The 22,224-nt window shown below is 34.3% G+C and overlaps 5 protein-coding genes across 9 annotated transcripts; 2 read left to right on the top strand and 3 right to left on the bottom strand.

The window, feature by feature from the left end:
- Window positions 1-2,054: 2,054 nt before the first annotated feature.
- LOC113845963 (probable serine/threonine-protein kinase PIX13) lies at window positions 2,055-9,818 on the bottom strand. 2 transcript variants are annotated; one of them, XR_003501601.1, is made up of 7 exons: window positions 9,656-9,818; window positions 8,686-9,128; window positions 8,327-8,462; window positions 8,066-8,208; window positions 7,641-7,764; window positions 6,982-7,478; window positions 2,055-2,066 (listed from the first exon to the last, which is right to left on the bottom strand). XR_003501601.1 is itself a non-coding variant. In XM_027473718.1 (6 exons), exons 1-6 carry the CDS (start codon window positions 9,732-9,734, stop codon window positions 7,093-7,095), a joined length of 1,311 nt encoding a protein of 436 aa, XP_027329519.1. In that variant the 5' UTR covers window positions 9,735-9,818; the 3' UTR covers window positions 6,861-7,092. The 2 variants fall into 2 exon arrangements, 1 of the variants encoding a protein (XP_027329519.1); XM_027473718.1 differs by lacking the exon at window positions 2,055-2,066 and having other exon boundaries at window positions 6,861-7,478.
- Window positions 2,240-6,861, bottom strand: LOC113845965 (probable serine/threonine-protein kinase PIX13). Of its 2 annotated transcripts, none has more exons than XM_027473720.1 (6): window positions 5,222-5,307; window positions 4,488-4,894; window positions 3,944-4,079; window positions 3,481-3,623; window positions 3,226-3,349; window positions 2,240-2,954 (listed from the first exon to the last, which is right to left on the bottom strand). In XM_027473720.1, exons 1-6 carry the CDS (start codon window positions 5,277-5,279, stop codon window positions 2,566-2,568), a joined length of 1,257 nt encoding a protein of 418 aa, XP_027329521.1. In that variant the 5' UTR covers window positions 5,280-5,307; the 3' UTR covers window positions 2,240-2,565. The 2 variants fall into 2 exon arrangements, with proteins under 2 accessions (XP_027329521.1, XP_027329520.1); XM_027473719.1 differs by lacking the exon at window positions 5,222-5,307 and adding an exon at window positions 6,718-6,861 and having other exon boundaries at window positions 2,552-2,954.
- A 1,902-nt stretch (window positions 9,819-11,720) lies between the features above and the next one.
- LOC113847388 (transmembrane protein 230) lies at window positions 11,721-13,592 on the top strand. 2 transcript variants are annotated; one of them, XM_027476472.1, is made up of 3 exons: window positions 11,721-12,042; window positions 12,750-12,903; window positions 13,054-13,592. In XM_027476472.1, the coding sequence occupies exons 1-2, from the start codon at window positions 11,856-11,858 to the stop codon at window positions 12,869-12,871; spliced, it is 309 nt and encodes a 102-aa protein (XP_027332273.1). In that variant the 5' UTR covers window positions 11,721-11,855; the 3' UTR covers window positions 12,872-12,903; window positions 13,054-13,592. The 2 variants fall into 2 exon arrangements, with proteins under 2 accessions (XP_027332273.1, XP_027332272.1); XM_027476471.1 differs by lacking the exon at window positions 13,054-13,592 and having other exon boundaries at window positions 12,750-13,014.
- A 2,529-nt stretch (window positions 13,593-16,121) lies between these two features.
- On the top strand, window positions 16,122-20,973 carry LOC113847255. 2 transcript variants are annotated; one of them, XM_027476240.1, is made up of 3 exons: window positions 16,122-16,753; window positions 16,874-18,115; window positions 19,896-20,973. In XM_027476240.1, the coding sequence occupies exons 1-3, from the start codon at window positions 16,260-16,262 to the stop codon at window positions 19,972-19,974; spliced, it is 1,815 nt and encodes a 604-aa protein (XP_027332041.1). In that variant the 5' UTR covers window positions 16,122-16,259; the 3' UTR covers window positions 19,975-20,973. The 2 variants fall into 2 exon arrangements, with proteins under 2 accessions (XP_027332041.1, XP_027332040.1); XM_027476239.1 differs by having other exon boundaries at window positions 16,224-16,753; window positions 20,130-20,931.
- A 68-nt stretch (window positions 20,974-21,041) lies between these two features.
- On the bottom strand, window positions 21,042-21,616 carry LOC113847256. The gene is made up of 2 exons (XM_027476241.1): window positions 21,407-21,616; window positions 21,042-21,215 (listed from the first exon to the last, which is right to left on the bottom strand). Exons 1-2 carry the CDS (start codon window positions 21,593-21,595, stop codon window positions 21,051-21,053), a joined length of 354 nt encoding a protein of 117 aa, XP_027332042.1. The 5' UTR covers window positions 21,596-21,616; the 3' UTR covers window positions 21,042-21,050.
- Window positions 21,617-22,224: the final 608 nt, after the last annotated feature.

Raw genomic sequence — 22,224 nt, 5'->3', positions numbered from 1 at the left:
TTTTCTTTCTTTCTTCTTCTTCTTCTTCTTTTTCTTCTTTTTTTAATATAAAAAGCAAGATATAACTTTTGTTGAAATTGTTGGGCAAAATCGTTCGTATGTTGCATAACCTTTTTGCTCACAATTCCGTAATTTCTTGCTTGGGACACATTGAAAGAAGGGTATATATATATTAGTAGACAAAGAAATTAGGTCCTCCAAACAGTGAGATACAGCATTAACAGAGAAGAGGGTAAGCCTCTTATTTTTATATTCTTTTTGGTCAAGTGGTGGCTCTTACATTTTGATTAGTTTCGTGGGCTATCACCTATTAGACGTGTAAGTTTTTATTATGTATTATTGAGTAAATGTTTTTTCTTAATTTACACAGATATTCAACATTACTTGATCAATCTGAGGCCCTTAGCAATGTCATATATGTGCTCTATTTGGGTCACAGGATAGCAAGACTCATTGGATCCAATTTTCGCCAGGCTGATATAGCCCCAAATAAAAAATTATTAGCACGAATTGGTTAGAAGCTTTTTATCCAAAAAATAAAATGGTAAGCTTGACAGAAACAACTTATCCAAAATAATAATAATAATAACCACGACCCGACAACAAAACTTACAACAAAGAGATTGTGAATTCAGGTAAAGTTCCATTCATTTTGTCAGTTTTTTTCTTTTATAAAAAGGAATTAAGACTAAACACAATTTTAGAATAACTCTACAATATAAAAGATTTTATTCTTTTAAAATAAAGTAAGGTGCATTTCAAAGAAGAAACTAACATTAATTAGAAAATTAGTGGTTAAGATTGTAACTTTTAAAATTTATCGTATATGTACTTAGTTTTTACCACAACAAAAATCAACAATTATAAGTGTATCCCTCACTGCAGGGGAGTTTGATTCAATACAAAAATGTTTTTCAATTAAAAATAAGAACACTTAAAAGTTAAAAAGGTTGGGTGAAATGATACATAACAATGTTAGCCCCATTGAAATCCGATTGACCCATTTGACTTTTGATATCTCTTTCAATTTGTACCTTTACGTATGATGCATGAAATCGAGATGTTTAATTGTATTGTAACCTTGATCAACCTGTGTAGATTACTTTAACTGTGTTTTTTTTTTTAAGTTCAAAACTGTGGTGAACATATATAGCCCCCAGTTCGCTCCTGAAGTTGTATATATAATATATTAATATATGATTGTTGTCTTTGAAAGTGGAAAAAAATCATTAAAATAAGCTTTAAAGTTGTGGTAGTCTCGGATTCGTCGGTTTAGGATCTAGTGTTATAAAAAACTTTGACTGTCCAATTTTTTCTATGAAAAACTACTCGAATTTATACATTCTCTTAATAACTTTTCTTTTATTTTACAAAGAAAATATTAAATAAAAACTCTGTGTATTTATTTAATAATTTAGAGGAATTATAAGTATAAAAGATAAGAAAATTTATAATTATTCAAAACTAATTTTTAGAATTTTCACTCCAATAAAGCCTTACCTAACTTAGCCGAATATAACATAACATACTGAAAATTTGAAGCGTGTATCAATGCGTATTCCACTGTCACCTGTAACTGAAAGCACATTAAATATCTTCTTTATCGTGCTTCTTTACTCAGTCTTCTCTCTTAGTCGTGTTTATGACTACAAAGGTTACATGTTTTCCTATTATGAAGCAGTATCTATTTCTTTTTCCTTGTCTCCTGCTACTTTAGCAGCAGGTCTATTCATGTTTAATGGAAAAGTGACTAGGGACTTTCTCAGAGTTAGATGCCTTCATTTACATTCAAGTGCTTCGGATCGTGTTTGTTATCCCTAGGAAACTCCATTAAGAGAAACTGGTCAATGGGAATGAAAGCATGACAGCACATTTGGTCACCTTCACAATGTGCCTTTCACTCACTTAAAAAGACTTGTATCTTTTCATAGTAATTAGTAACATAATATATGGTCATATGGTCATGAATACATTTATTATTGTTATTTTTGAATATTTTTTTTCTTAAATTTAATTAATGAATCCTTCAACTAATTATAATAGTCCTTGTTTGATAAAAAATATGTCTTTATATCTCTAACATAATAATATTATGTCACTTAACAATAATACAAAATTAATTTTAAGTATGTAAAAGTCATGGGTTAATTATAGTATCATTCCAAATTAACTAGCCTTATTAGTTAAAATTTATTAAAAAAATATAAATAAAAATTATTAAATTAAGAATAAGACTTACGTAACTTTATTATTTTCAATAAATTTCAACAAAAAATAAAGAATGTACTAAAAAAATGTTAAAGATTATAACTAATATTTTTAAGTATCCAATCAAGAGTAAATTTTGCTAATTTTATCAATTCTATCCTTTTTGATTTTATACCACCATTCCAAACTAGCCTTAGTTTGGGGGAGCAGTACATAAAAGCTATGTCATACGCTCAGGCATAGGTGGACTGACACTAATCATATTTTTATTCCTAATCCAAACATGTTTTACAAGTCCTGTAGGCACACATACATTGTACAAGCTCAAACAACCAATTAGCTGCCAAATGGGTGTAATTAACCTCCATCTGGTAGATCTTGTTGTTGAACTACCCTGGAAAGAATGGCACGGTTTTTTTTATCAGCTGGTTTCTCATTAGCGGCTTCAATCTTTTCCAATGTTTCAACAACTTCTTTCATTGATGGCCTCACTTTGGGGTCATCTTGGATGCATTTGAGAGTGAGTTGAGCTAATTGTAAAGCTAAATTGGATGGATACCTCCCTTCTAACTTTGCATCCATAGTGCTTCTCATTTTCACTCTGTTTAATAGATTCAATTTGAGCCAATCAATTAAGGGCTTTTCCTGACAGAAGTGTTTACGTATATCCATTATCCGCTTGCCAGTCAAAATTTCCATCAAAAGAATCCCAAATCCGTACACATCAGATTTAACATACAAGTGACCTGCTTCATTAGGAATTTGCACCATGGCACCATCATATTAAAAAGAGAAAAATATAATTTTATCAACTTTTATTAGTCAATTTTACTAAATCCTTATTTGATAAAAAAAAATATATCTTTCTTTAACATGATAATATTACCTTAAGCTTACTTAACAATATGAAAAAAAATCCAAATTCCTTGATTGGCATAAGATGATTAGTGTCTCGTCTTGTTATCACAACAGGTTTAATAAAAGATTGAGTTGAATGAGGGAACTTGTTCATCATACCTGTGGCAATGTACTCTGGAGCTGCATGGCCTTGTGTTCCAATAACCTGTGTACTTACATGACTATGATCAGCAGTAGGACCATATTTGGCTAAGCCAAAGTCTGATAACTTGACTGCATATGTCTGCGGCAAAACTAACAGTGAGAGTGATTTTTCTTGCATTCTTAATAATTCTTCAATCAAATGTCCGCATGCTGTAAGTTGGAAAATGTGACGGCGGTATACTGGATACTAAATAATATGATGAAACTCACCTTGTCAAGTAGTATATTTGAAGCCTTGAAATCTCTGCATATAATTTTCTTCTCTTGTGAGTGTAGGAAAGCTAGTGCCCTCGCCGCTCCAATCGTAACCTTTAGCCTTGTGTCCCACGAAAGTGGCCTAACATTTGCACCTCCTGCAGAAGCAAAATCATGTATTGTTAATTCAGGAAATTGACATTTATTTCTCCAAACTCATACCCATGCTGCTTGATTCAACAAAATAGGGCAATTTTAATCCTGCTACCCTTTGTCTCTTGTTAGTCTTACATATTGAGAAGAAAAATTGCTTTTGAAAGGACCTAATTTAAAACAATAAATTTCTTTAGTAAGTTGGATTCTATTTTTTGAAAAATTCTGAAGTAACTCCCTCGTTTAACTTCTTTAATATATAAAGACTTCTTTAAAAGATTGTTCAAATTTGATTTAAGCAACTTGCACAAAAAAATGATCTTACTTCCAAATAGGTGGTTATCCAAGCTACCTCGTTGCATAAATTCATACACCAGGAATAGTTCACCATCATCTCTCCCGAACCCAAACAACTTTATAAGGTTCGGATGAGAAAGCCTTCCTAAAAAATTCACCTCTGTCTGCACAAAATAAAGCATCGAAATAAACAAAAGCCTTGAGGCCAAGATTGGATATATTTCAAATAGTTAATCTAGTGAAAAGCATTTAAAATATGATAGAAACTAAATTGATGATTCTTAATCAGATATACTGGAAGACTAATATAATCAACTAAAGCATACGAGCTTCATTAATCACTGCTTTACTAGAAAATAAGAAATAAATGATTTTGATAAAGACTTTGTGATTATGGCTTGATAAGTTTGTTAATAATTTTTTTATTAAAATTTGTAAAATATGAAATGATTTAATGAGTTAATATTATTAAATGGTATAATTTTAAATAAAAACTTATTTATCAATATATTATTATACACTTGTAAGATACATGGGTTGTGATTCTATTATCTAATTTGGTATACCAATACCTGCCATTGCTCAACTCCTTGCAAACTGTGAGGATTCAATTTCTTGACAGCAACAGTGAATCGGTCACGTTTATTTCTCTCCTTAATCAAACCTTTGTATACTCTGCCAAAACCTCCCTCTCCTATGACAGTGTCAGCTCTGAAATTTTGAGTGGCTGCCTTAAGTTCTGCCAAAGTAAATACCCTCAAATTGGATGCATCCAATATCTGCCCCTCCCCATCTCTTCTTACTCCACTGCTTTGCCAATTCTTATTGCTATTGCTATTGCTATTCTCAGAGTCCCAAAGAGAAGTGCTACTATTAAATCTGGTTGTGTAATTTGTAATGTTGCTGCTTGTGGTTGTGTAGTTATTACTGCTACTTCCCCCAAACGACTGGCTCTGGTTCTCCAGTTCTTTATTGCTCCCTGGGACAGTAAACTGGTCATGTTCATTAACCAATCATCCTAAGCTGCTAAAATCTTTGTCATTTTTTCTTATTTATTAAGGATAAATTCAAAAATTAATTAATACTTCATTATTTTGTTGAAAAGGGGTACTGATACTCTTATTCATTATTAATGAATAAAATAGTGAAAACTATAATACTGATAGTTCAATAGAAAAGGTACAAATAAAAAATAAACAAGAATGCATGTCAAAGAAAAGAAATCTATGTTTCAAAAAGAAATAAATTAATGTTATAGGAACGAAAACCTTATTGAATTGTTGTTGTCATGCATGTTGGTTATTACCTGTGTTGGAGTTTGGGGGAGCGGCAGAAGGTGAAGGAAGACTCCAACAGTTCCCCATTCATGTTAAGCATTTGATTTTTGAGTATGCAATGCAATGACTAATAAAGGTACTTTGATTTTTAAAATGAAACGTGTTGACCACGTCAAGCCCAAGTTGTTTCCTTCCACCTTCCACGAAATATTTTGGAAGGCACTAAGCTAATAAGAGTGCCACATATGAGTATATAAAAGTAACCCTACTTTGATATATTTTATAGACTTAAAACACCAAGCTATATGGAGGGGATCATCCCTTTATTTAGATACTTCTTAAAAATAAAAATAAAGTAATCATCCCTTCTCCATTTATTTGTTTCCTTGAATATTTTGAAGTTTTTAGTCCAAAATTTAAGAACCATTTTCCCTTTCCTTTCTACCTGAGCATATCCAATGCAAGACCTTGGCGTTACTAATGATCAATTGAAACTTACAAGTTAACTAGAATAGCAAAATAAAATGCTGAAGAGAGAGATGGATTGGCAGTAGCTGAAAAAATGGTGCCGTGAGAGACTGATACTATTAGAACTTCCTAATTTAAGACAGAAAAAGAAAGGAAAATCGAAGAGGTCAGTTTAACGCTAATCCAACAAACAAAACTTAGAAGTTTTTGCCATTAAATTCTGGACATGATGTATTATTATTCTTACATTTCATCACTAATATGCTCAGTTGACATTTGTTTTAGGCTACGAAAATGATGTTACCTATATTATTTAAATTAAAATTACTAACAAGAGTTGATCCAAGTATATATATTTCATGTGATTCAAGTAATTTAAAATAAAACATGTATATTATTTAAAAAACTCATATGTCAAATTCAAAAGAACTATATTTAATACTTTTATTTTATTTTCTTGATGTAGATTAGAAAATAAATAAAATGGAGCAAATTTTATTATTATTTTTAAATAATAAAATAAAAAATTTATGTTATTGAATAATATAATTATTTAAATATATCTTACTTTATTTACAAAATTTCACTAATAATATTATGTCTTTAAATTGACATCTCCACCGCGTACAAATTAAAGATAACCACGTAACAGATGTAATCATTCAGAGAAATACCTTTTTATGCTATTATTTCGTTTTTTTTTTTAAATTAACATAAAAATATTAAATTAATTTTTTAATTACTTATTTAAATTCTATTTATGCTCTCAAATTAATTATTTTCAAATTGAGTTTGATATATTAATTTAAAAATAACCATACAATACACTAAGTGCTTGCTAGATAGCAAGTCCAGACTATAACATGAACACATGATCTCTATTAAACTTTCTATACATCTGAACCAATTAAGAAATTGAAACAATTTCTATACAGTATGTTTTCAACCCTAAAAATAAATACAAAGAACAACTAACTATTCATAGATTGATACAATACAAACTCCAGAACAATTAAGAGGAAGAAATGATGGGAAAGTAGAGATGAACATGGGGCACTTGCTTCCTTCTCAATGCTGGAGGATGGCCTAGATTTGGGTGCACATAAAGCAAGCGTCACAGGCTCACCTTCACCAAATCCAAATATGTTTCCAGGTCCAATTGGCATATATGTATGTGTTTGAAGAGTGTAAGCATGTGACTCTCTAGCTATGAGTGAAACTCGTTAAATTTGGAGTATGACATATAATTTTGTTATTTTTAATCAATGTCAGCCAATAATATACAGGGTGCTAGAAAGAATGTGTTCGAGTGATTAAACACTATTCAAGCTGAATCCCGCTAGGCCTAGCAGAGGCACCTTCAACAATAAGCACATATTTAAGTCCACTCCATCAGCTGCTGAGGAATATGGTGTTTATGTGTTGAATTGAATTAACCGCCATCTGGCCTGCCATGTAGTCGAACAACTCGGGAATGTGTAACCCGTTTTCTGTTATCAGCTGGTTTCTCATTGGCTGCTTCAACATGTTCCAATGTTTCGACCACTTCTTTCATTGATGGCCTCACCTTAGGGTCTACTTGGATGCATTTGAGAGCCAGTTGAGCTACTTTTAAAGCTAAATTGCATGGATACTTCCCTTCCAACTTTGCATCCATTGTGCTTATTATTTTCCCTCGACTTAGTAGATTTGTTTTGAGCCAATCCCGCAAGGACTTTTGCTGACACAGGCGAATTATGTCACCAATCCGCTTCCCAGTCAGCATCTCCACCAAAACAATCCCAAATCCATATACATCACTTTTCACGTATAAATGACCTACGTGGTTCAATAAAAATGTGTAGTTTAGATTAAATTAGATACATATTTTGGTTATGTTTAGCGGTTTAAAATCAATTATCCTCTACTTTAAACTAAATGGGTAATCGTGTATCTTGTCATGTTTCACAACAGCTTTATGAGTAAATTTGTTGACATTACCTGTGGCAATGTACTCGGGAGCAGCATAGCCATATGTTCCCACAACTTTTGTTGATACGTGACTATGATCTTCAGCAGGAACAGATTTGGCCAAGCCAAAGTCAGATAATTTGGCTGTACATGTCTGTGACAAGGAAAAATTAGACAGATTTTTTTCTTGCATTTCCATGAATTCTTTGAGTAATGCTATATTCCCGTACAAATCTTCCTATTAGTCCTCCTAATACTTTATAAAAAGAATTAAATGGAAAAGAAAATGCACTCAATATCTTAAAAATAAATCACTAATTTTTTTCTTTAGTAAGAGGATAAAATTATTCATTCGTCAAGTATACTGGAAGTTGAGAAATGAATTTGGTCATTCATTTCTCAATACCTCAATATGTGCAAAATGTGATAATGGGATTAACAATAAGATGAAATACCTTGTCAAGTAGTATATTTGAGGGCTTAAAATCTCTGTATATAATTTTCTTGTCTAAGGAGTGAAGGAAATCTAGTCCCCTAGCTGCTCCGATCATAACTTTTAGCCTTGTGTCCCAGGAAAGTGGACTAACACTTGCACCTCCTGCAGAAGCAAAACTACGTAGCACAGATTAAGGAAAATAAAAAAGTCGCCAAATTGGTACACATGCTGAGAATTATTTGAAGGTGTTCTAGGATTCAACAATGTGATAAGCTCTTACTTCCAAATAGGTGGTTATCCAAGCTGCCACGATGCATGAATTCATACACCAGGAACAGCTCACTGCCCTCTCGCCCGAATCCTAACAACTTGACAAGGTTGGGATGCGAGAGCCTTCCTAAGAAATTCACCTCTGACTGCATCACAAAATAGCTTTAATATAGATATTAAACAGAATAAGGAAAAAAAAAAGTTATTAAAAATTATAACATTTAATGTTGTCGATGCATTGTATTCTGTGAGATCTTATAATTTCCAATAAAACCTTACTATATTTAGGTTCTTATTACATGTCCTTGAGCACACGTTAGAAAATTTGACGATGTTATCTTAGTTTTAAAAGTGTTATTAATGCCATACCTGCCATTCTGCAACTCCTTGCCTGCTTTCAGAATTCAATTTCTTGATGGCAATAGTCAATCTCTCACCTCTATTTGATGCTGTTCTATCCTTAATCAAACCCTTGTATACTCTACCAAAACCTCCCTCTCCTAACACAGTGTCAGCTCCAAAATTTTTTGTGGCTGCCCTCAGTTCTTCCAAAGTAAACACTCTCAAGTTTGCAGCATCCAAGATCTGCCCATAAGGAAACTCCTCCTCGTCTCTCACTCTAGAGGCATAGCTATTCTCAGAGCCCCAAAGGGATGTACTAGTATTGTTTCCTGTTGTTGAGTAGTTATTACTACTATTTGGCCCCAAAAGCCTGCTGATTCTTCCAGAGTGACTGCTATGCCCAAGAGAAGTAGAATTGTCATTCGGCAATAATCTTGTGTTGCTGAGACCAGCAGAAAACTGATTGCTCCCTGAGACATTGCAAGTTTGTAACAGCAAGACAAGCTTTGTCATATAAAGGTCAATTGATGCTAAGGTGCAGGAGTTTTAAATCTTAATTGACTGAATCAAACATGAAGAGGTTGGCTGCAAGTTCAGCTTGATTTACTAATGCTTGTTTGCAATTGCAAACAATTCTGTTGACTTCTCTGCTTGACTCGTTGAATTATGCTAAAATATGATGAAATGAAACTTCCCAAACATGAAGAATCCAATCACAAAAAATGAGTACCTTTCTCAATACTACAAGGAAGATAAAAAAGTAAGGAGAAAAAGAAAAGCATAAATTGATTATGCACTTATGCATAGCAACCAAAGCAACAACCCACCCATGACAAATAGGAAACCAACCACCAAAATCAAAACATGTTCTCTCTTATTCGTAGAAATTTTTTGATTTCATATGCATGTTAGTTGTTAAACGCTTAAACTTTTGAGCACAAAGAGTTTATGTAATTCTATGCATAAAAAAGAAAGTGTTATCGAAATGTTGGTTTACCTGATTGATTGTAGGGATCTGGGGCAGTATTGAACTTGGGACTTGGAGAACCTGATTGAAGACTCAAACAGTTCCCCATTAATTTGTTTCCGCTTTTTCCTTAGCAGAAAGGCAGAAGAGAATAAGAGAGAAAATGATGAGTGCTAATCTGGCTTGTTTTTTATAGTGACGGTGAAAAGAGTATCTTGAAAACAAATTACTTGTCACGTGTCCATTGAACAAGAGTACAATGTAATGGTTGTACGCTAGTACTTGTATATGTGCCGGTGACGTGACTGGTGAAAAAGGAAGCTTCAAAGAACAATCCAAGTAAATACAATGCGAATGGTGTTGAGCTGAGGGCTGGGAAAGGGAAACATTCACTTTCGGGGGGCCATTGGCCAATGATATCGGTAGCTTGTTGATTACAACTGTCAACATGGCTGCAAATATTAAATACGAGAATTTAACTATGATCACAAAAGCTTTATAGCAGTATTATCACCAATTAATAATAGTCACTAAAAAAGTTGACGAAAATGAAGAAACACTGTAGAAAATAATTGTTCTGGCACGCTGAGTTGCTGTGGACCAAATAAACGATTTTGTCATACCTTACGGCAATTTGGCACAATTTGTCAAAATTATTTGCCGTGATGATTTTTGGTTTTATTCTTTTTTATTAATGCATCGCTCTTCTAGATAACTCAATTCATACCATCTGCCATAACCAATGAATATCAATCCTAGCAACAAAAGTCAAAAAAGCATAAACGAACGAAGTAGACAATCAACAACACGTGATGGCACACAGTGACACTTCAGATGTTACCTGATATAAAACACTGTGTTCATAAAACTTAGGTTCAATTTTTATCGCAAATACCTTTTTCTGGTAAATACTATGTAATTGTTATTATAAGTTTCCATTTAAATATCAGACATATTGGAAAAAGTTAGCTTCCCCTTTCTTAAAACATTTTTTTTTTAAAAAAACATGTAATTGGACCGACATTTATCATAATTTTATTTTTCTAAGTCAATTTATGTCCAATTTTTAAAACATTCTGATTTTAATATGAAGTGAATCACATTTCTATAACAAATTTTGTAGTTAATCTCACGTCAAGTTCTACGTCATGAAATTATTAATTATCCATCACAGAATTTGAGATAAAGCAGTTAATTATTTTAAAATTATATATTATATCTTTAAAGTTGTAGATGAATACTTGATGCAATTGACAGCACAACCATAATTCTACACCTCAAATCCACCTGAAGGCAATGTATACATAATCTGTTGACATATACCAAGTTTTTTTTCCAATCGACGACTGAAGATTTTATCCTTGGAAGTAGAAAAATTAACAAATGTATAATTTCTTTTAGCCCCAGAATAATGTGAGCTACACTCTCTGTGACACGGATTACAAGAATAACCATGACAAATACACATGTAATCACAAACATCACAAGCCACGTTAAGCAAGATGTCTTGGAACTCCCAGAGTATTGGTTGCCCAGCTATGCTCAATAGCCTTCTCGGTAGAATCAAGTACCTGCAAATCAGTCACAATCAATTCATCAGGTTAACACCTCATCATTCAAACTTCCAAACGTGAGACGATTATCAAGAAGAAAAAAAAAAAAGAGAGATACATTTAGCATCACCATCTCACACAAGTGTTTAGCAGTTAAACATGCAGGATTGAACGAAAATATGAGTCGCAGCTTTTCAGTATTTTGCAAAGACTGGCTCATCATGAGAAACAGTAAAACAGCCTACAAAATACACAGCATTATCAAATCTTACACAGGTCTCCTTCTCAATCCAGAAGAAAGGAGTATCTGCATATCAGGCTGAGTTTAAAATTTCAAGAAATTAGTTAGTGATTTGGATGTTCATTTGAAAGAAATCGGGAATTCGGATATCTCGGGTACAAGGAAAACTCAAAACTGGGTTGTTTAACGTGGGTTGGAATTGGGCCAGGATGGGCCAAGCCCAGTGGCTAAAATGAAGAGGCCCTTTAGGAAGTGGAACTTTACCATAATGCAACATTGACAAGTGTGGTTTGGAGAGGTGGAAGTGGAACTTCTTGAAAACAAAGCAAAGAAAGCAGAATTCAATAAACACACGCTACTCTCGTTTCGTTTCTTTCATCATTCCTCGAAAACCTTAGCTAAATCTGGAACCTGAAGAAGAAAAAGAAGAGAGAAAATGTATGTGGATCATGCATTCTCGATTTCGGATGAGGACATAATGATGGAGACATCGTACACGGTGAGCAACAAGCCCCCTATCAAGGAGATCGCTCTCGCCGTTTCTCTTCTCGTCTTCGGAACCCTAGGCATCATCATCGGTTCCCTCATGGCCTACAATCATGTTGGCGGCGACGCTGCTCACGGTAAAATTAAATTAAGAGTTTTTGTTTTTAATAAATGAGCTTTAATTTATTTTCAGCATTACTGGGAAATTTTATTTCGAACCCCTGAAGGCTAAATTGGTGTGTTTTTAGTAATTGTGCATTGCCTTGTTTGGTGGCTGGTGGATTTATGAGTGTGTTAGTGTAATAAGTAGCCCAAATTTGTGAGAGTTTGTAAGCAAGATGGACTTGAGACGATTTTGAGGTGTTATTGTATTTTTAAGGAATATAATCACGCAATTAGTGGGAAAATGCACAATATAAGTACAATAGAAGAAAAAGGGAAAGAGAATCATGTACCAATTTACCAAAATACATCATGGCTAGCTGTTAGCTCCGTCTCTTGTGATTTCCCTGACGAAAGAACCAAATCATTCATCATGCTCATGGTTTTCCTTGCCCAACAATTTTGAATCTCTGCATTTGTTTCAAACTCAGCATTGGCTCTACTTAACTTGTCTGAGTTACTTTCAACTGCACTTCCGTATCCTGCCACCAGATGACTTGCATTTTCTTTCATTACCGCTTGTTATTAGTTGTTCAACTTGGCAAGTTTAAAACTTGGCTGGATGTTTTAAAATTATCTGACATTCTGAAATTTAGCTACCTAACCAGAGTATATAAGATAACTATTTAACTGTTTCAGGCTTGGTTGTTGTTTTTAATCTTTTTGATTGAATGATGGATAGGTCTCTTCTTTGCAATACTGGGAACAATCTTGTTCATACCGGGTTTCTACTATACGCGGATTGCATATTATGCTTACAAGGGATACAAAGGGTTCTCTTTTTCTAACATACCTCCCGTATAGCTAGCTGTCTCAACTAGTATCCTTATCCTCATGTATAGATCTTTCTGTTTGTACCGTGTTTTGGCCCTTCCTTTTCTTTTTATTTTTTGCTTGTCAAGTGACGACTAATGTATATTTATATTGCATGCATTGCTCTAAATCTAATATGTTTACTACTGTTAATATTTTGTTTTGTTTTACAGAATCAATCATCCAGCTCTGATATCTATTTTTACTGTTTCCATTAGTGGATTGTGATAGTTAAATTTGCTTTACAAGATAAGATCACCTCTCTTATTGGTGTCCACCTCCTCTTCCTTTCCCCATAGCAAAGGCTGTTATCAATAATAGAAACATGATTTGGGAACCTTTTCCCTTTCTTTTCACTTATTTGATATTTTTACTTGGTTAAAATTAAAAAAAAAAAAACTCCCATCGTCTATGGGGGTCATGTGCAAAAATAAAATCCTGTGCATATGCTGAGGGTCGGCCTTTAATGATTAAATATGCACATTTTGTGAGTCAAGGAATTGTAAGTTGCTTCTGTCTTGTAAGTCGAGGAATAAATATGCACTTCTGTGCACCTTGCGGACCAAGGGTATAAGTTTTTTTATGTTCAAGTTGCTTCAGACTTGTAAGTTGTAGGGGCATGAAGTTAGATATTGGGTCTAATAGGTATGATTGAGGCATTTTCTCCCCGTTTGATAAAAGGGTATGATTGGGACCTGTATATACCATTGCCTCCAGAACATGCGTGCTTGTCATTTGGTGAGCCACGGTTCATACAATATCTGATTTGAATCCAATTGAAATAAAGTCTGTGTGCATTCAGCTACTTGTTGGGAAAAATTTATTACTATGTGGAATGTACGAAAACAGACAGCAACAGCCAATATTTGGAATCTTCATTTTCTTTCAGACAACTGGTTAGGTTAGAATTAAATTTAAATACACGATATTATAAATACTTTTTACACTATCATAAATTGTCATATCACCAATAGTCATTAATTTTTATAATAATTAATATGAAAATTATGTCTATAATGTATTTAAATTTGTTGACAGTGTACAAAATTTTATACTAACAATACATGATTGTACCAAAATCAAACACTTGAAAAGTTTCTGTACCTTTCGCTGTGCAGAAAAGAAAATGGCATTGTCCTCCTTATTCTTTTTGCTTGCATTTAGATTGAGATGTAGAGACGAGGAAACAATCACATTAACTTTCCGTACTAAAAATGACCTGCATCTTGGATTATTCCTCTGAATATGATTCACAACATAGTACTAAATTTTCTCGATAGTCCTGTATACTACGTACGGGATTTTCTTTCTGAAGCATCTTTTATCAAATTAATTTAGAGTTTCGTGATGATAATATAAAAAATGGCGAATTGCAAACATATCTAAATGGGTTCTCGTACGGGGTCGTATTGCGTTTTTATAACCATGATTGTCATCATGGATGTTTTTATTACTTGTCTGAGACTTTTAAAAGCAATTATGATATCATACATGATACACAGATAGTGAACCGTACCAACCATGCGGGCAAGAGGAAGAAAATAAACAATCGAACGGATAGTCAAGACTTGTATTGCCCAGCAGTAAAGTACATACGTAGTTGCGTTTTGGCTCTACTAGCATCCATATTTGTTTATCAAGGCTTGGATGTACGACCCAGGAAACGACAAGTATCAACGATTTTCAAATCGAATCGGTCATTAAATTAGTAAAAATATAAACATATTAGTTCATAGTTTATTCGTGATTTAGTCGATGGCAATCATATAGAATTGAACAATTAAATAACAAATTAATATACTAATAAAATAATATATAGTATAGTTACACAATTGAATATTATAAAGTATGTTTCCAACATTTCTCTTTTAAGTCATTATCAAGTATTCATGATGTCTGTGGCCTAGTTTATCTCGACAAACTGATCTTGATGGCAGCATATGATACTTAGCTTAGTCGATGATACAAGTAACTGAGAAAAACTTGGTAGACAACGTTAAAATAGGAGTTTAGGGAAAGCTAATGAATGTGGTATTGATGCCAAAAGTCGCACTTCAGTTTGATACTTTTGATAAAGTAAAAGATGTGAACGAACCTTTGATAGCTTGGAAAACTAATGGCGATGAATACCACCATGAGTTGAAAGAAGCTATGATAGGTTGATGATGGCTTGAAAGCAAGGGAAGGAATATGTTCGATGCGGTACTATGCTAATAGAAGACAAGACAAATACATGTGGTCAAGGTGAATGATGTCAAAGAATCCGTTATAGTATGTGGTTTTTGAAGTGCATGACGTTCGGCTATAGTTTAATTGTTGTAAATTTTTTAAGTGTGAATATTGTGAGCAATCAATTTAGAACCGGAAAGTTTTGGATTCAATCCAAGGTTGATATGTTTGCGGGAGAAAAAGGCAGCAGAAGAGGATCCAAAGAGCTAATGAAAACATTATGTACTCTCACACGTTATCCCTTTAGTGCATGTTTATACTACTTTTATTTTAAACCAGTTTGGATGAGCACGTAGAATCCGCCTTGTGCTTTATCAGGCAGCATGTGCAAAGTGGCCTCCTTCCTCCTCGATATGTGATTATATCCTTCCACAAACCAAATCTAATTTTTTTATTTATTGGTCGTTGTTAAAGTAATCTGTGACAGGGCATTCTTTTGTTCCTTTAATTTTAATTATTTACTTCTTGTTTAGCTTGTACTTTAAGCTTTCTTTTAGTTTATGTTATTTTATTGCCTTGAATTTTAATTATTCGCATTTAATTTTTATATATTTTTATTATTCAAATTAATTTTTCTCAAAAATTAATCCAATAATTAATAAAAAATGACAAGATTGTAATGTATTATGATTATTATTATTATTATTTTTATATGTTTTATTTATTTTTATTAAAGTATTTTCATTTGAGAAACTGAATTTGAATAATTAAAAACTAAAAGATATAAATAAAAGCAATTAAAATTAAAAGTAAAAAAACGCACTAGTTAAAGAATTAAAAGTGTGTGTATATATATATATATAAAAGATGCTCCCTTGCATACTTTTTAATTAAAAAAAATAGTTTATTAATTCTTTAAGGCCCACTAACGCACGAAGACTAAAATGGAGGTGTATATATAGTTTTGAAGGATTTGAAGTTGAAGCAAAAATCTAGACTACAGTGTAATTGTGCCTAGTTACAAGTAATGCCCCACCGGTTATAACAATTTGGTGGGGCAGAACCTGTAACTATGCACAATGATATTGTATAATGCAGCCACACGTGTAGAATGGTGTGCTTATTGTTGGGCCTTGGAGGCCCGTTCCGTTCATTCATGTAGAATTGGTGGTTGTGTAGCGGAGCAACCGCATCACAGTCACAGACACGAATGGAGAAGAAGAATCACTGTAAGAGGAAAAGGAAACCCAAACCCAAACCCTCGTCACGTGACCTTCATCCTCCTCCTCGTGACTCTCATCCCAATGCCATCTTCGCTTTGTTACTCGCATCGCTCTCTAAACTTCAACAATCTCACTCTCTTCCTTTCATTAACAAATGCTTATTAGCGATTCGTCGATCTTCTCTTCTTCGCTCCCGAATCTCGGTGAGGCCAATTCTCGCTTTGCTCCCTACGCTACTATGCTCCACGCGCTCCCAAATCGCGTGCCGCGGTGCAGATTTCATCGGCGCTGCCTCCCTCGTTTCGCTGGAGGTGAACGAGGAAATTGCTTCGGATTCTGAAACCGTCAAGGGATTAATTTCTCTGTTTCGGAATCCGAAGAGGAAGGTTCTGTTATCTGCTTGCAATGCTGTTCTGGACTTGGCCACTACCACCTTTGCACAACAACAATTGATCAAGTTTTCTGCCTTGAACAAACTAACGTAAGCGTTTACATTGTTTCGTTTTAGGTTTTCAAATTTATAAAATAAATTTAAGTCGTAGAGTTATGACGGTGAATTTGAGTATATGAATAGTATGACTGAACAGTTGACATTTGTTAGGTTTGTATTTCTTCAGATTTTTAAGGGTTTGAAATGTGTGTGTTTATGGTCTGAGGGCAATGAGAGTCATCACTCTCTTAAGATTGGGATCAAGGAAGATGAACTCTCGGTGGCTTTTCTCACTGCGACGATTATTCTTATCAATGCCTGTGAGATTGAGCAGCTGCAAAATATCCCAACAAGGCGTTCTCATGTGTTCCTGAGCCTTTTGAAAGAGATACGGGTGAAAGTAAGTGATCCCGAGGTAGTTGAAAGTGCTAGGAAATGTAATGAAGAAGGAGGCCTTTGTAAAAGCAACATTGCAGTTAGTAATCTTTCAGAAAGCATATTTAGGCTTTCTATTAATTCTTCTCAACGTACTGGCTCTTTGGCACTTGAAGTCATTGAAAGAGGTCTTTTTGGTAGAAGTGATACTAGTTTTGAAGATTTTATAATGAATTACTGGGAAGCTTCACCTTTTCTTCTATCAAGGACAATGAAGGATCTAAATACGTATGATATGTTTAGCCCATTTGTGCAGTCTTTGAGCTGGAAAGGGAGTGTTCCTTCCCTTCTTTCTTCAATTCTTCAAGGTTTAATGTCTTGTTTTCCTATTGCCTCAGATGAACAGAACATCCTCAATTTTCTGAATGAGGTGAAAGGCAGACTGGGTTATCCTATAATCTACCAGCAGGATATAAGAGTTGTAAAAACAGATAGCCAGTCAAGAAAAGAGATGCATTACTTTCAGGATTTTCATTCCGGCTGCATTAAGGAACCTCTGTATTTAACTTTTGATGACGTCTTAAAATGTGGGCAAGCATATGAAGAGGGTTATACTGTTGCCCTGCGCGGTCTAGAGTTTCGCTATCAGAGTATTGCAGCTATTGCAGATACATTATCACTTATGTTTGGCCAACCTTCAGTTGGTGCTAATTTGTACTTAACACCACCTAATTCTCAGGGCTTGGCTTGTCACTTTGATGATCACTGTGTATTTGTATGCCAGATTTTCGGTTCCAAGAAGTGGTCTATATATTCTCGACCCAGTCAGTTGTTACCTCGCTTGTATGATAATTTACTTGGTTCTGACTTTGACTGCACAAAAGCTGATAGAAGAGAGTTCTTTCTCCAGGAGGGTGATGTATTATATATTCCAAGAGGTTTTCCTCATGAAGCTAATACAAACTCTGGTGTTGGTGATGGTTCTCCTGGGTTCTCATTGCACCTTACACTTAGTATTGAGGTTGAACCTCCTTTCGAGTAAGTAAAGGTTAACTTCAACTATTTTTTATTGGTTCAAATACAGTAAGCTTTGGTTATTAAGGTTCCCTTTGTTCTTTTACAGATACAACTTTATTACTTTTTAACGGCCCTTTATTTTGTTTTCTCCTTTTTCTGTTCTTTGCTCAATAATTTAATATTGTGATTGTAAATTCTACTTTTCTCTGGCCACCTATTATGATGTTTTTGCTATGTTGGAGCTTAGTTCAATGTAGCATGATGCTACAAAATCCTATTTACTGCCAATTTATAGTCTAATAAGCTTTATGCTAGAAAGAAAATGGCTCACATGCAATCTTTTATGTCCATGGATGAAGCTAGTTTTTACACCGTCAAATATAATGTGTCTATTCAATGCATTTATGCATGCAGTTGATTGATATTTTTAATGCTCTGAATGATCAATTATATGATACATGTGATTTCACAAATACTTGATGATATCATTGTTGATTTCTTTTTTTCTTTTTCTCAACGGAAAATTAAAAGTTAATGTTATGAAAAGAAAAGATATGATCTACCTTACCTTACACAGTTGACTTTGCTACTGGTCTACTATTGTTGTCAAACATGCTTGTTTTCAAAATTCTGAATCAATAAACCATTATACTAATGGTTAAGTCTTGATGTTCTAATTCCCATCCAGTCAAATCAGGTCCACTGTTGACTAATTGGCACTAGTATGTCCGTCAGTCCATGAGCAGTGGCCATAAGCATGGGCCTATATTTGTGGGAAGGTGGCAGATGCACCTCCACAAATGAGCTTTTCGTTTTCTAGTCTTATTAAATCTGCAGTAAAAAGATTATAAATATTAAATATTTATACAGTTTCTATTCCTAAATAAGTATGGCTGTTCTGCTTCTGACCATAAGTTTTTCTTGGTTGGTTATCAAATAGCCACGGGAGCATGAGACAGCCCATTGATTGAACCACTAATACTGTTGGAGTTTGGTTTGCTGTAACATCATAAAAATATTGCTTGCGGCAGCATCATCTAACACCTTATTCCTTAGCAATTAATTCTCAGATTTTTCTTTGACGCCAAGAATTATTAATACATTTTTTTTATCCTCTTTCCTAGTTATTTTAGTTCCTTCAAGTTGAATGTATAATGCTTTATACTGACTGATTAAAAATTATTTGATAGATGATGTTTCTGAAGCAGAAAACTGAAACAATGCATGTGGAATGACCCACACTAAAATCAATTATTAAAATTAGACAAGTGTGTCTGCAGGACACAGGGGCAAGCTTTTTGACACATGTCTTTGGAAAGCTGGTTCATGGACCAGTTTTTATAGTATTTTATGTAATCATGATGCCTGTGTCAATTATTACCCTATTGATAAGGACGAGTTTAAAATTATGAAGTATCAACCTTTCATCTTTTTGTTGGTTTGTCCCCAGCCCACATGGAGAGGGAAGCTGGGATTTACTATGTTTGGTTTCATGAGAGATAGGTTATAACTAGATTTCTTTAATTTGGGAAGATCATTTAATCATTAGGTCTTCCTCTTAATTCATGAATTTTCCTTTTTTCATTTTATTTCAATTTTCCCTTTCCTTTGATTGTATGTGATTGATGCTAGATTTTAACATATATCTGGGCCCATATTGATATTTTTTTGCAAATGAGTGGGTTGATTGAGGAGACTGTTAGCACTATTGCACTGTCGCTGACAATCCTCTGCCATTCTTTGAGATCTGCAGAGAGATTCTAACCCTTAAAACATTTCATTATATGATTAAAAAAATCAGTTTGATAAACGAGTCATCCAATGAGGGAGCAGAACTTCTATGCAGTTATAGTAGAAATGTAGAGGATCTTCATCCATAGCACGGTACACTCTGTTAATGGTGCAACTGCATCACTACAAATGAAAGACTGTACTTCTACTTAAAGTTCAATATATTGTAGCCATGTTAAACTATTTGTTATCGCTGATGGTTTAAATATCTGATTTTCACTCGTGTGTATGTCATTAAACACAGGTGGGGAGGAGTAGCTCATTTTGCTCTTCACTGCTGGAGTGAAAACAGGAAAAGAACCTGTTATGATGGTTTGAATTCTCTGTCTCAAAAACTTCATATCGTGTCTGTGAATCTGTTACATGTTGCCATTGGGATCATTAGTAATTTTGATCCTAACTTCCGCAAAGCATGCTTGAGCGCTGCTGATTATTTGCCGCCAGGAGTTTATAATAGTCTTTTTCAGGGTCAGAGAAGTACTTTTTTCCACTTAATTGATAAAATTCGGACTGAATCTAGATTCTTGGAAGTGCTTAGAAGCATAGAGGTTGCAATTCAGAAAAATGAAGATCCATTTCAGCAAATTCGATGGCTCAGGGTTCTTCATAGCGAAAAAGAGACCAGCAGTGAATATAACACCATTAAATCTTTCACGATTGAAGATCTACTTTCCTTGCATGCCCAACACAAGGATAAATTAGAAGCTTCTTTTTTGGATGTGAAGTCCAGGTTTTGTAGTGAGGTGGTATTTGAAGAAGTTGTAACTAGTCACAGGACGCTGTTTCAGAAGTATAGAAAGACTAGAAAGCAATATATTAATGGAATGGTTTCACTTCATGATAAATTGTAATACTATTGTTTTATTTTTCTTTAATTTTCATTGCGTTAGCGACGAATGGATGAGATCATATTCACCTAGTGGAATGGCTGACATCAATATTCAGTAGTGTCTTAGTCGCCATCACCAGGTTTAGTTTGTTTCTGTAAGTTATGGCTTACAAATTAGGTGCGATGTATTGAGCAAACTACATGAGCAATGAAAATGTATAATGTAATCAGCTTAATATATAAACAAAACTCTTTCTCTCCCACACGATGCATTACATTTATATATTGATTAGAACAAGAATACATATCTGCATAAATCTCACTAAAGCTGAAGCCTTATGGTCTGGGATGTTTAGGAGTTGGATGAGTTGTTACTCCATGGTAATCTATATGATAGACAAGATCATGAGGATTATAACTGTTGCTGGTATATTCCAGTGTCGTGGCATCTTCCTTGGCAGGGGTACTCTCCATTGCCTTATCTGCTCTCTGCAATTTATACTGCCATGTTCCAGGAATCAGTGGAAACAATGAGAAAACAGATGCATGGTAAGATTTATGAGTAGGGGAAAGGGAAAAAGGCTTGTAGATGAAATTTTGGTTTATGCCCTTTACAAATATATTGCATCATATTTCTGATCTCATCTTCTGAACATTTACTGTCGAAGATAATTAGTTGGGGATTAACATACCTGGGCTTCGTGATGCTCGTGATCGATTGCAGGGTCTGACATGCTCAACTTCCGTGTTGGCATAACAGTTAGAGAGTAGCTTGTGTGTTGAGAGAGGGAATATAAAGAGAATGTGAGAAAGCAGTATAGAAGGAAGACTGAAGAACTCATCATGCAATCAATCTGAAAAATAAAAGGTTTGCTGCCCATAAGGCAAGTTGTTGATTACTTAAAACATTATATAGAAGAGCCTGGAGGTGCATGTCAGAAGGAAGTGATGGGAGGAGAGAGAAGGAGAGTGTATGCAATTATTGATCAAGGAGCTGGGGAAGCATGTTTCAACCTACGTGCCCACGGTTCTAGCGCTTATGTTGGGCTAGCCTCACACTCTCTCTCTCTCTCTGTTTCTTCGTACTCCTCTCTCATGATATGAAAATAGTGAAAGAGGGTCTCTTCCCTTCCTTGTAGTACAAAGCAGATGAAGAAAGAAAAGATGTGTAGTTCACGTGTATGTCTCATGCCAAATGAAACTATACTGCTATATCATCAACTCATGTTTTGTCCTCAACAATAAAGACTGGTTGTGATATGTCACCCTTTGGCTGCCATATTTCAGTGATATCTTACCCTTTCTCAACATCTTGCAGATTTTGTTGGCATCTTAAGACACTTGTTGGTTGCTGTAATAATTTAGTCAAGGCGTACCCTATAAACTCGGAATCTCCTATCATTTCAACTGTTCCATAACTCATTGTACCTTCACTTCATTTCATTTTCAGTTGGATTGAGTGTCCGGCAACCAACATATCCGTTTTACTCTTGCAGACTAATTCTATTTG

Source organism: Abrus precatorius, unplaced genomic scaffold, assembly GCF_003935025.1.
Source record: "Abrus precatorius isolate BTA unplaced genomic scaffold, Abrus_2018 Scaffold8, whole genome shotgun sequence".
NCBI classification, from domain to species: Eukaryota; Viridiplantae; Streptophyta; class Magnoliopsida; order Fabales; family Fabaceae; genus Abrus; species Abrus precatorius.
This window is presented reverse-complemented; position numbering and strand designations above follow the sequence as displayed.

Coding starts and splice junctions, on each gene's coding strand:
- LOC113847256 (XM_027476241.1), bottom strand. CDS start 21,595: ATGGGCAGCAAACCTTTTATTTTTCAGATTGATTGCATGATGAGTTCT. Junction 21,216..21,406: donor ACGAGCATCACGAAGCCCAG/GTATGTTAATCC, acceptor GGAACATGGCAG/TATAAATTGCAGAGAGCAGA.
- LOC113847255 (XM_027476239.1), top strand. CDS start 16,260: ATGGAGAAGAAGAATCACTGTAAGAGGAAAAGGAAACCCAAACCCAAA. Junction 16,754..16,873: donor TCTGCCTTGAACAAACTAAC/GTAAGCGTTTAC, acceptor GACATTTGTTAG/GTTTGTATTTCTTCAGATTT. Junction 18,116..20,129: donor GAGGTTGAACCTCCTTTCGA/GTAAGTAAAGGT, acceptor CATTAAACACAG/GTGGGGAGGAGTAGCTCATT.
- LOC113847388 (XM_027476472.1), top strand. CDS start 11,856: ATGTATGTGGATCATGCATTCTCGATTTCGGATGAGGACATAATGATG. Junction 12,043..12,749: donor TGGCGGCGACGCTGCTCACG/GTAAAATTAAAT, acceptor AATGATGGATAG/GTCTCTTCTTTGCAATACTG.
- LOC113845963 (XM_027473718.1), bottom strand. CDS start 9,734: ATGGGGAACTGTTTGAGTCTTCAATCAGGTTCTCCAAGTCCCAAGTTC. Junction 8,209..8,326: donor GGATAACCACCTATTTGGAA/GTAAGAGCTTAT, acceptor TTGCTTCTGCAG/GAGGTGCAAGTGTTAGTCCA. Junction 7,479..7,640: donor TCCCGAGTACATTGCCACAG/GTAATGTCAACA, acceptor TGAACCACGTAG/GTCATTTATACGTGAAAAGT.
- LOC113845965 (XM_027473719.1), bottom strand. CDS start 6,826: ATGCCAATTGGACCTGGAAACATATTTGGATTTGGTGAAGGTGAGCCT. Junction 4,895..6,717: donor CAGCATTGAGAAGGAAGCAA/GTGCCCCATGTT, acceptor TTACTGTCCCAG/GGAGCAATAAAGAACTGGAG. Junction 4,080..4,487: donor AAGGAGTTGAGCAATGGCAG/GTATTGGTATAC, acceptor TATTTTGTGCAG/ACAGAGGTGAATTTTTTAGG.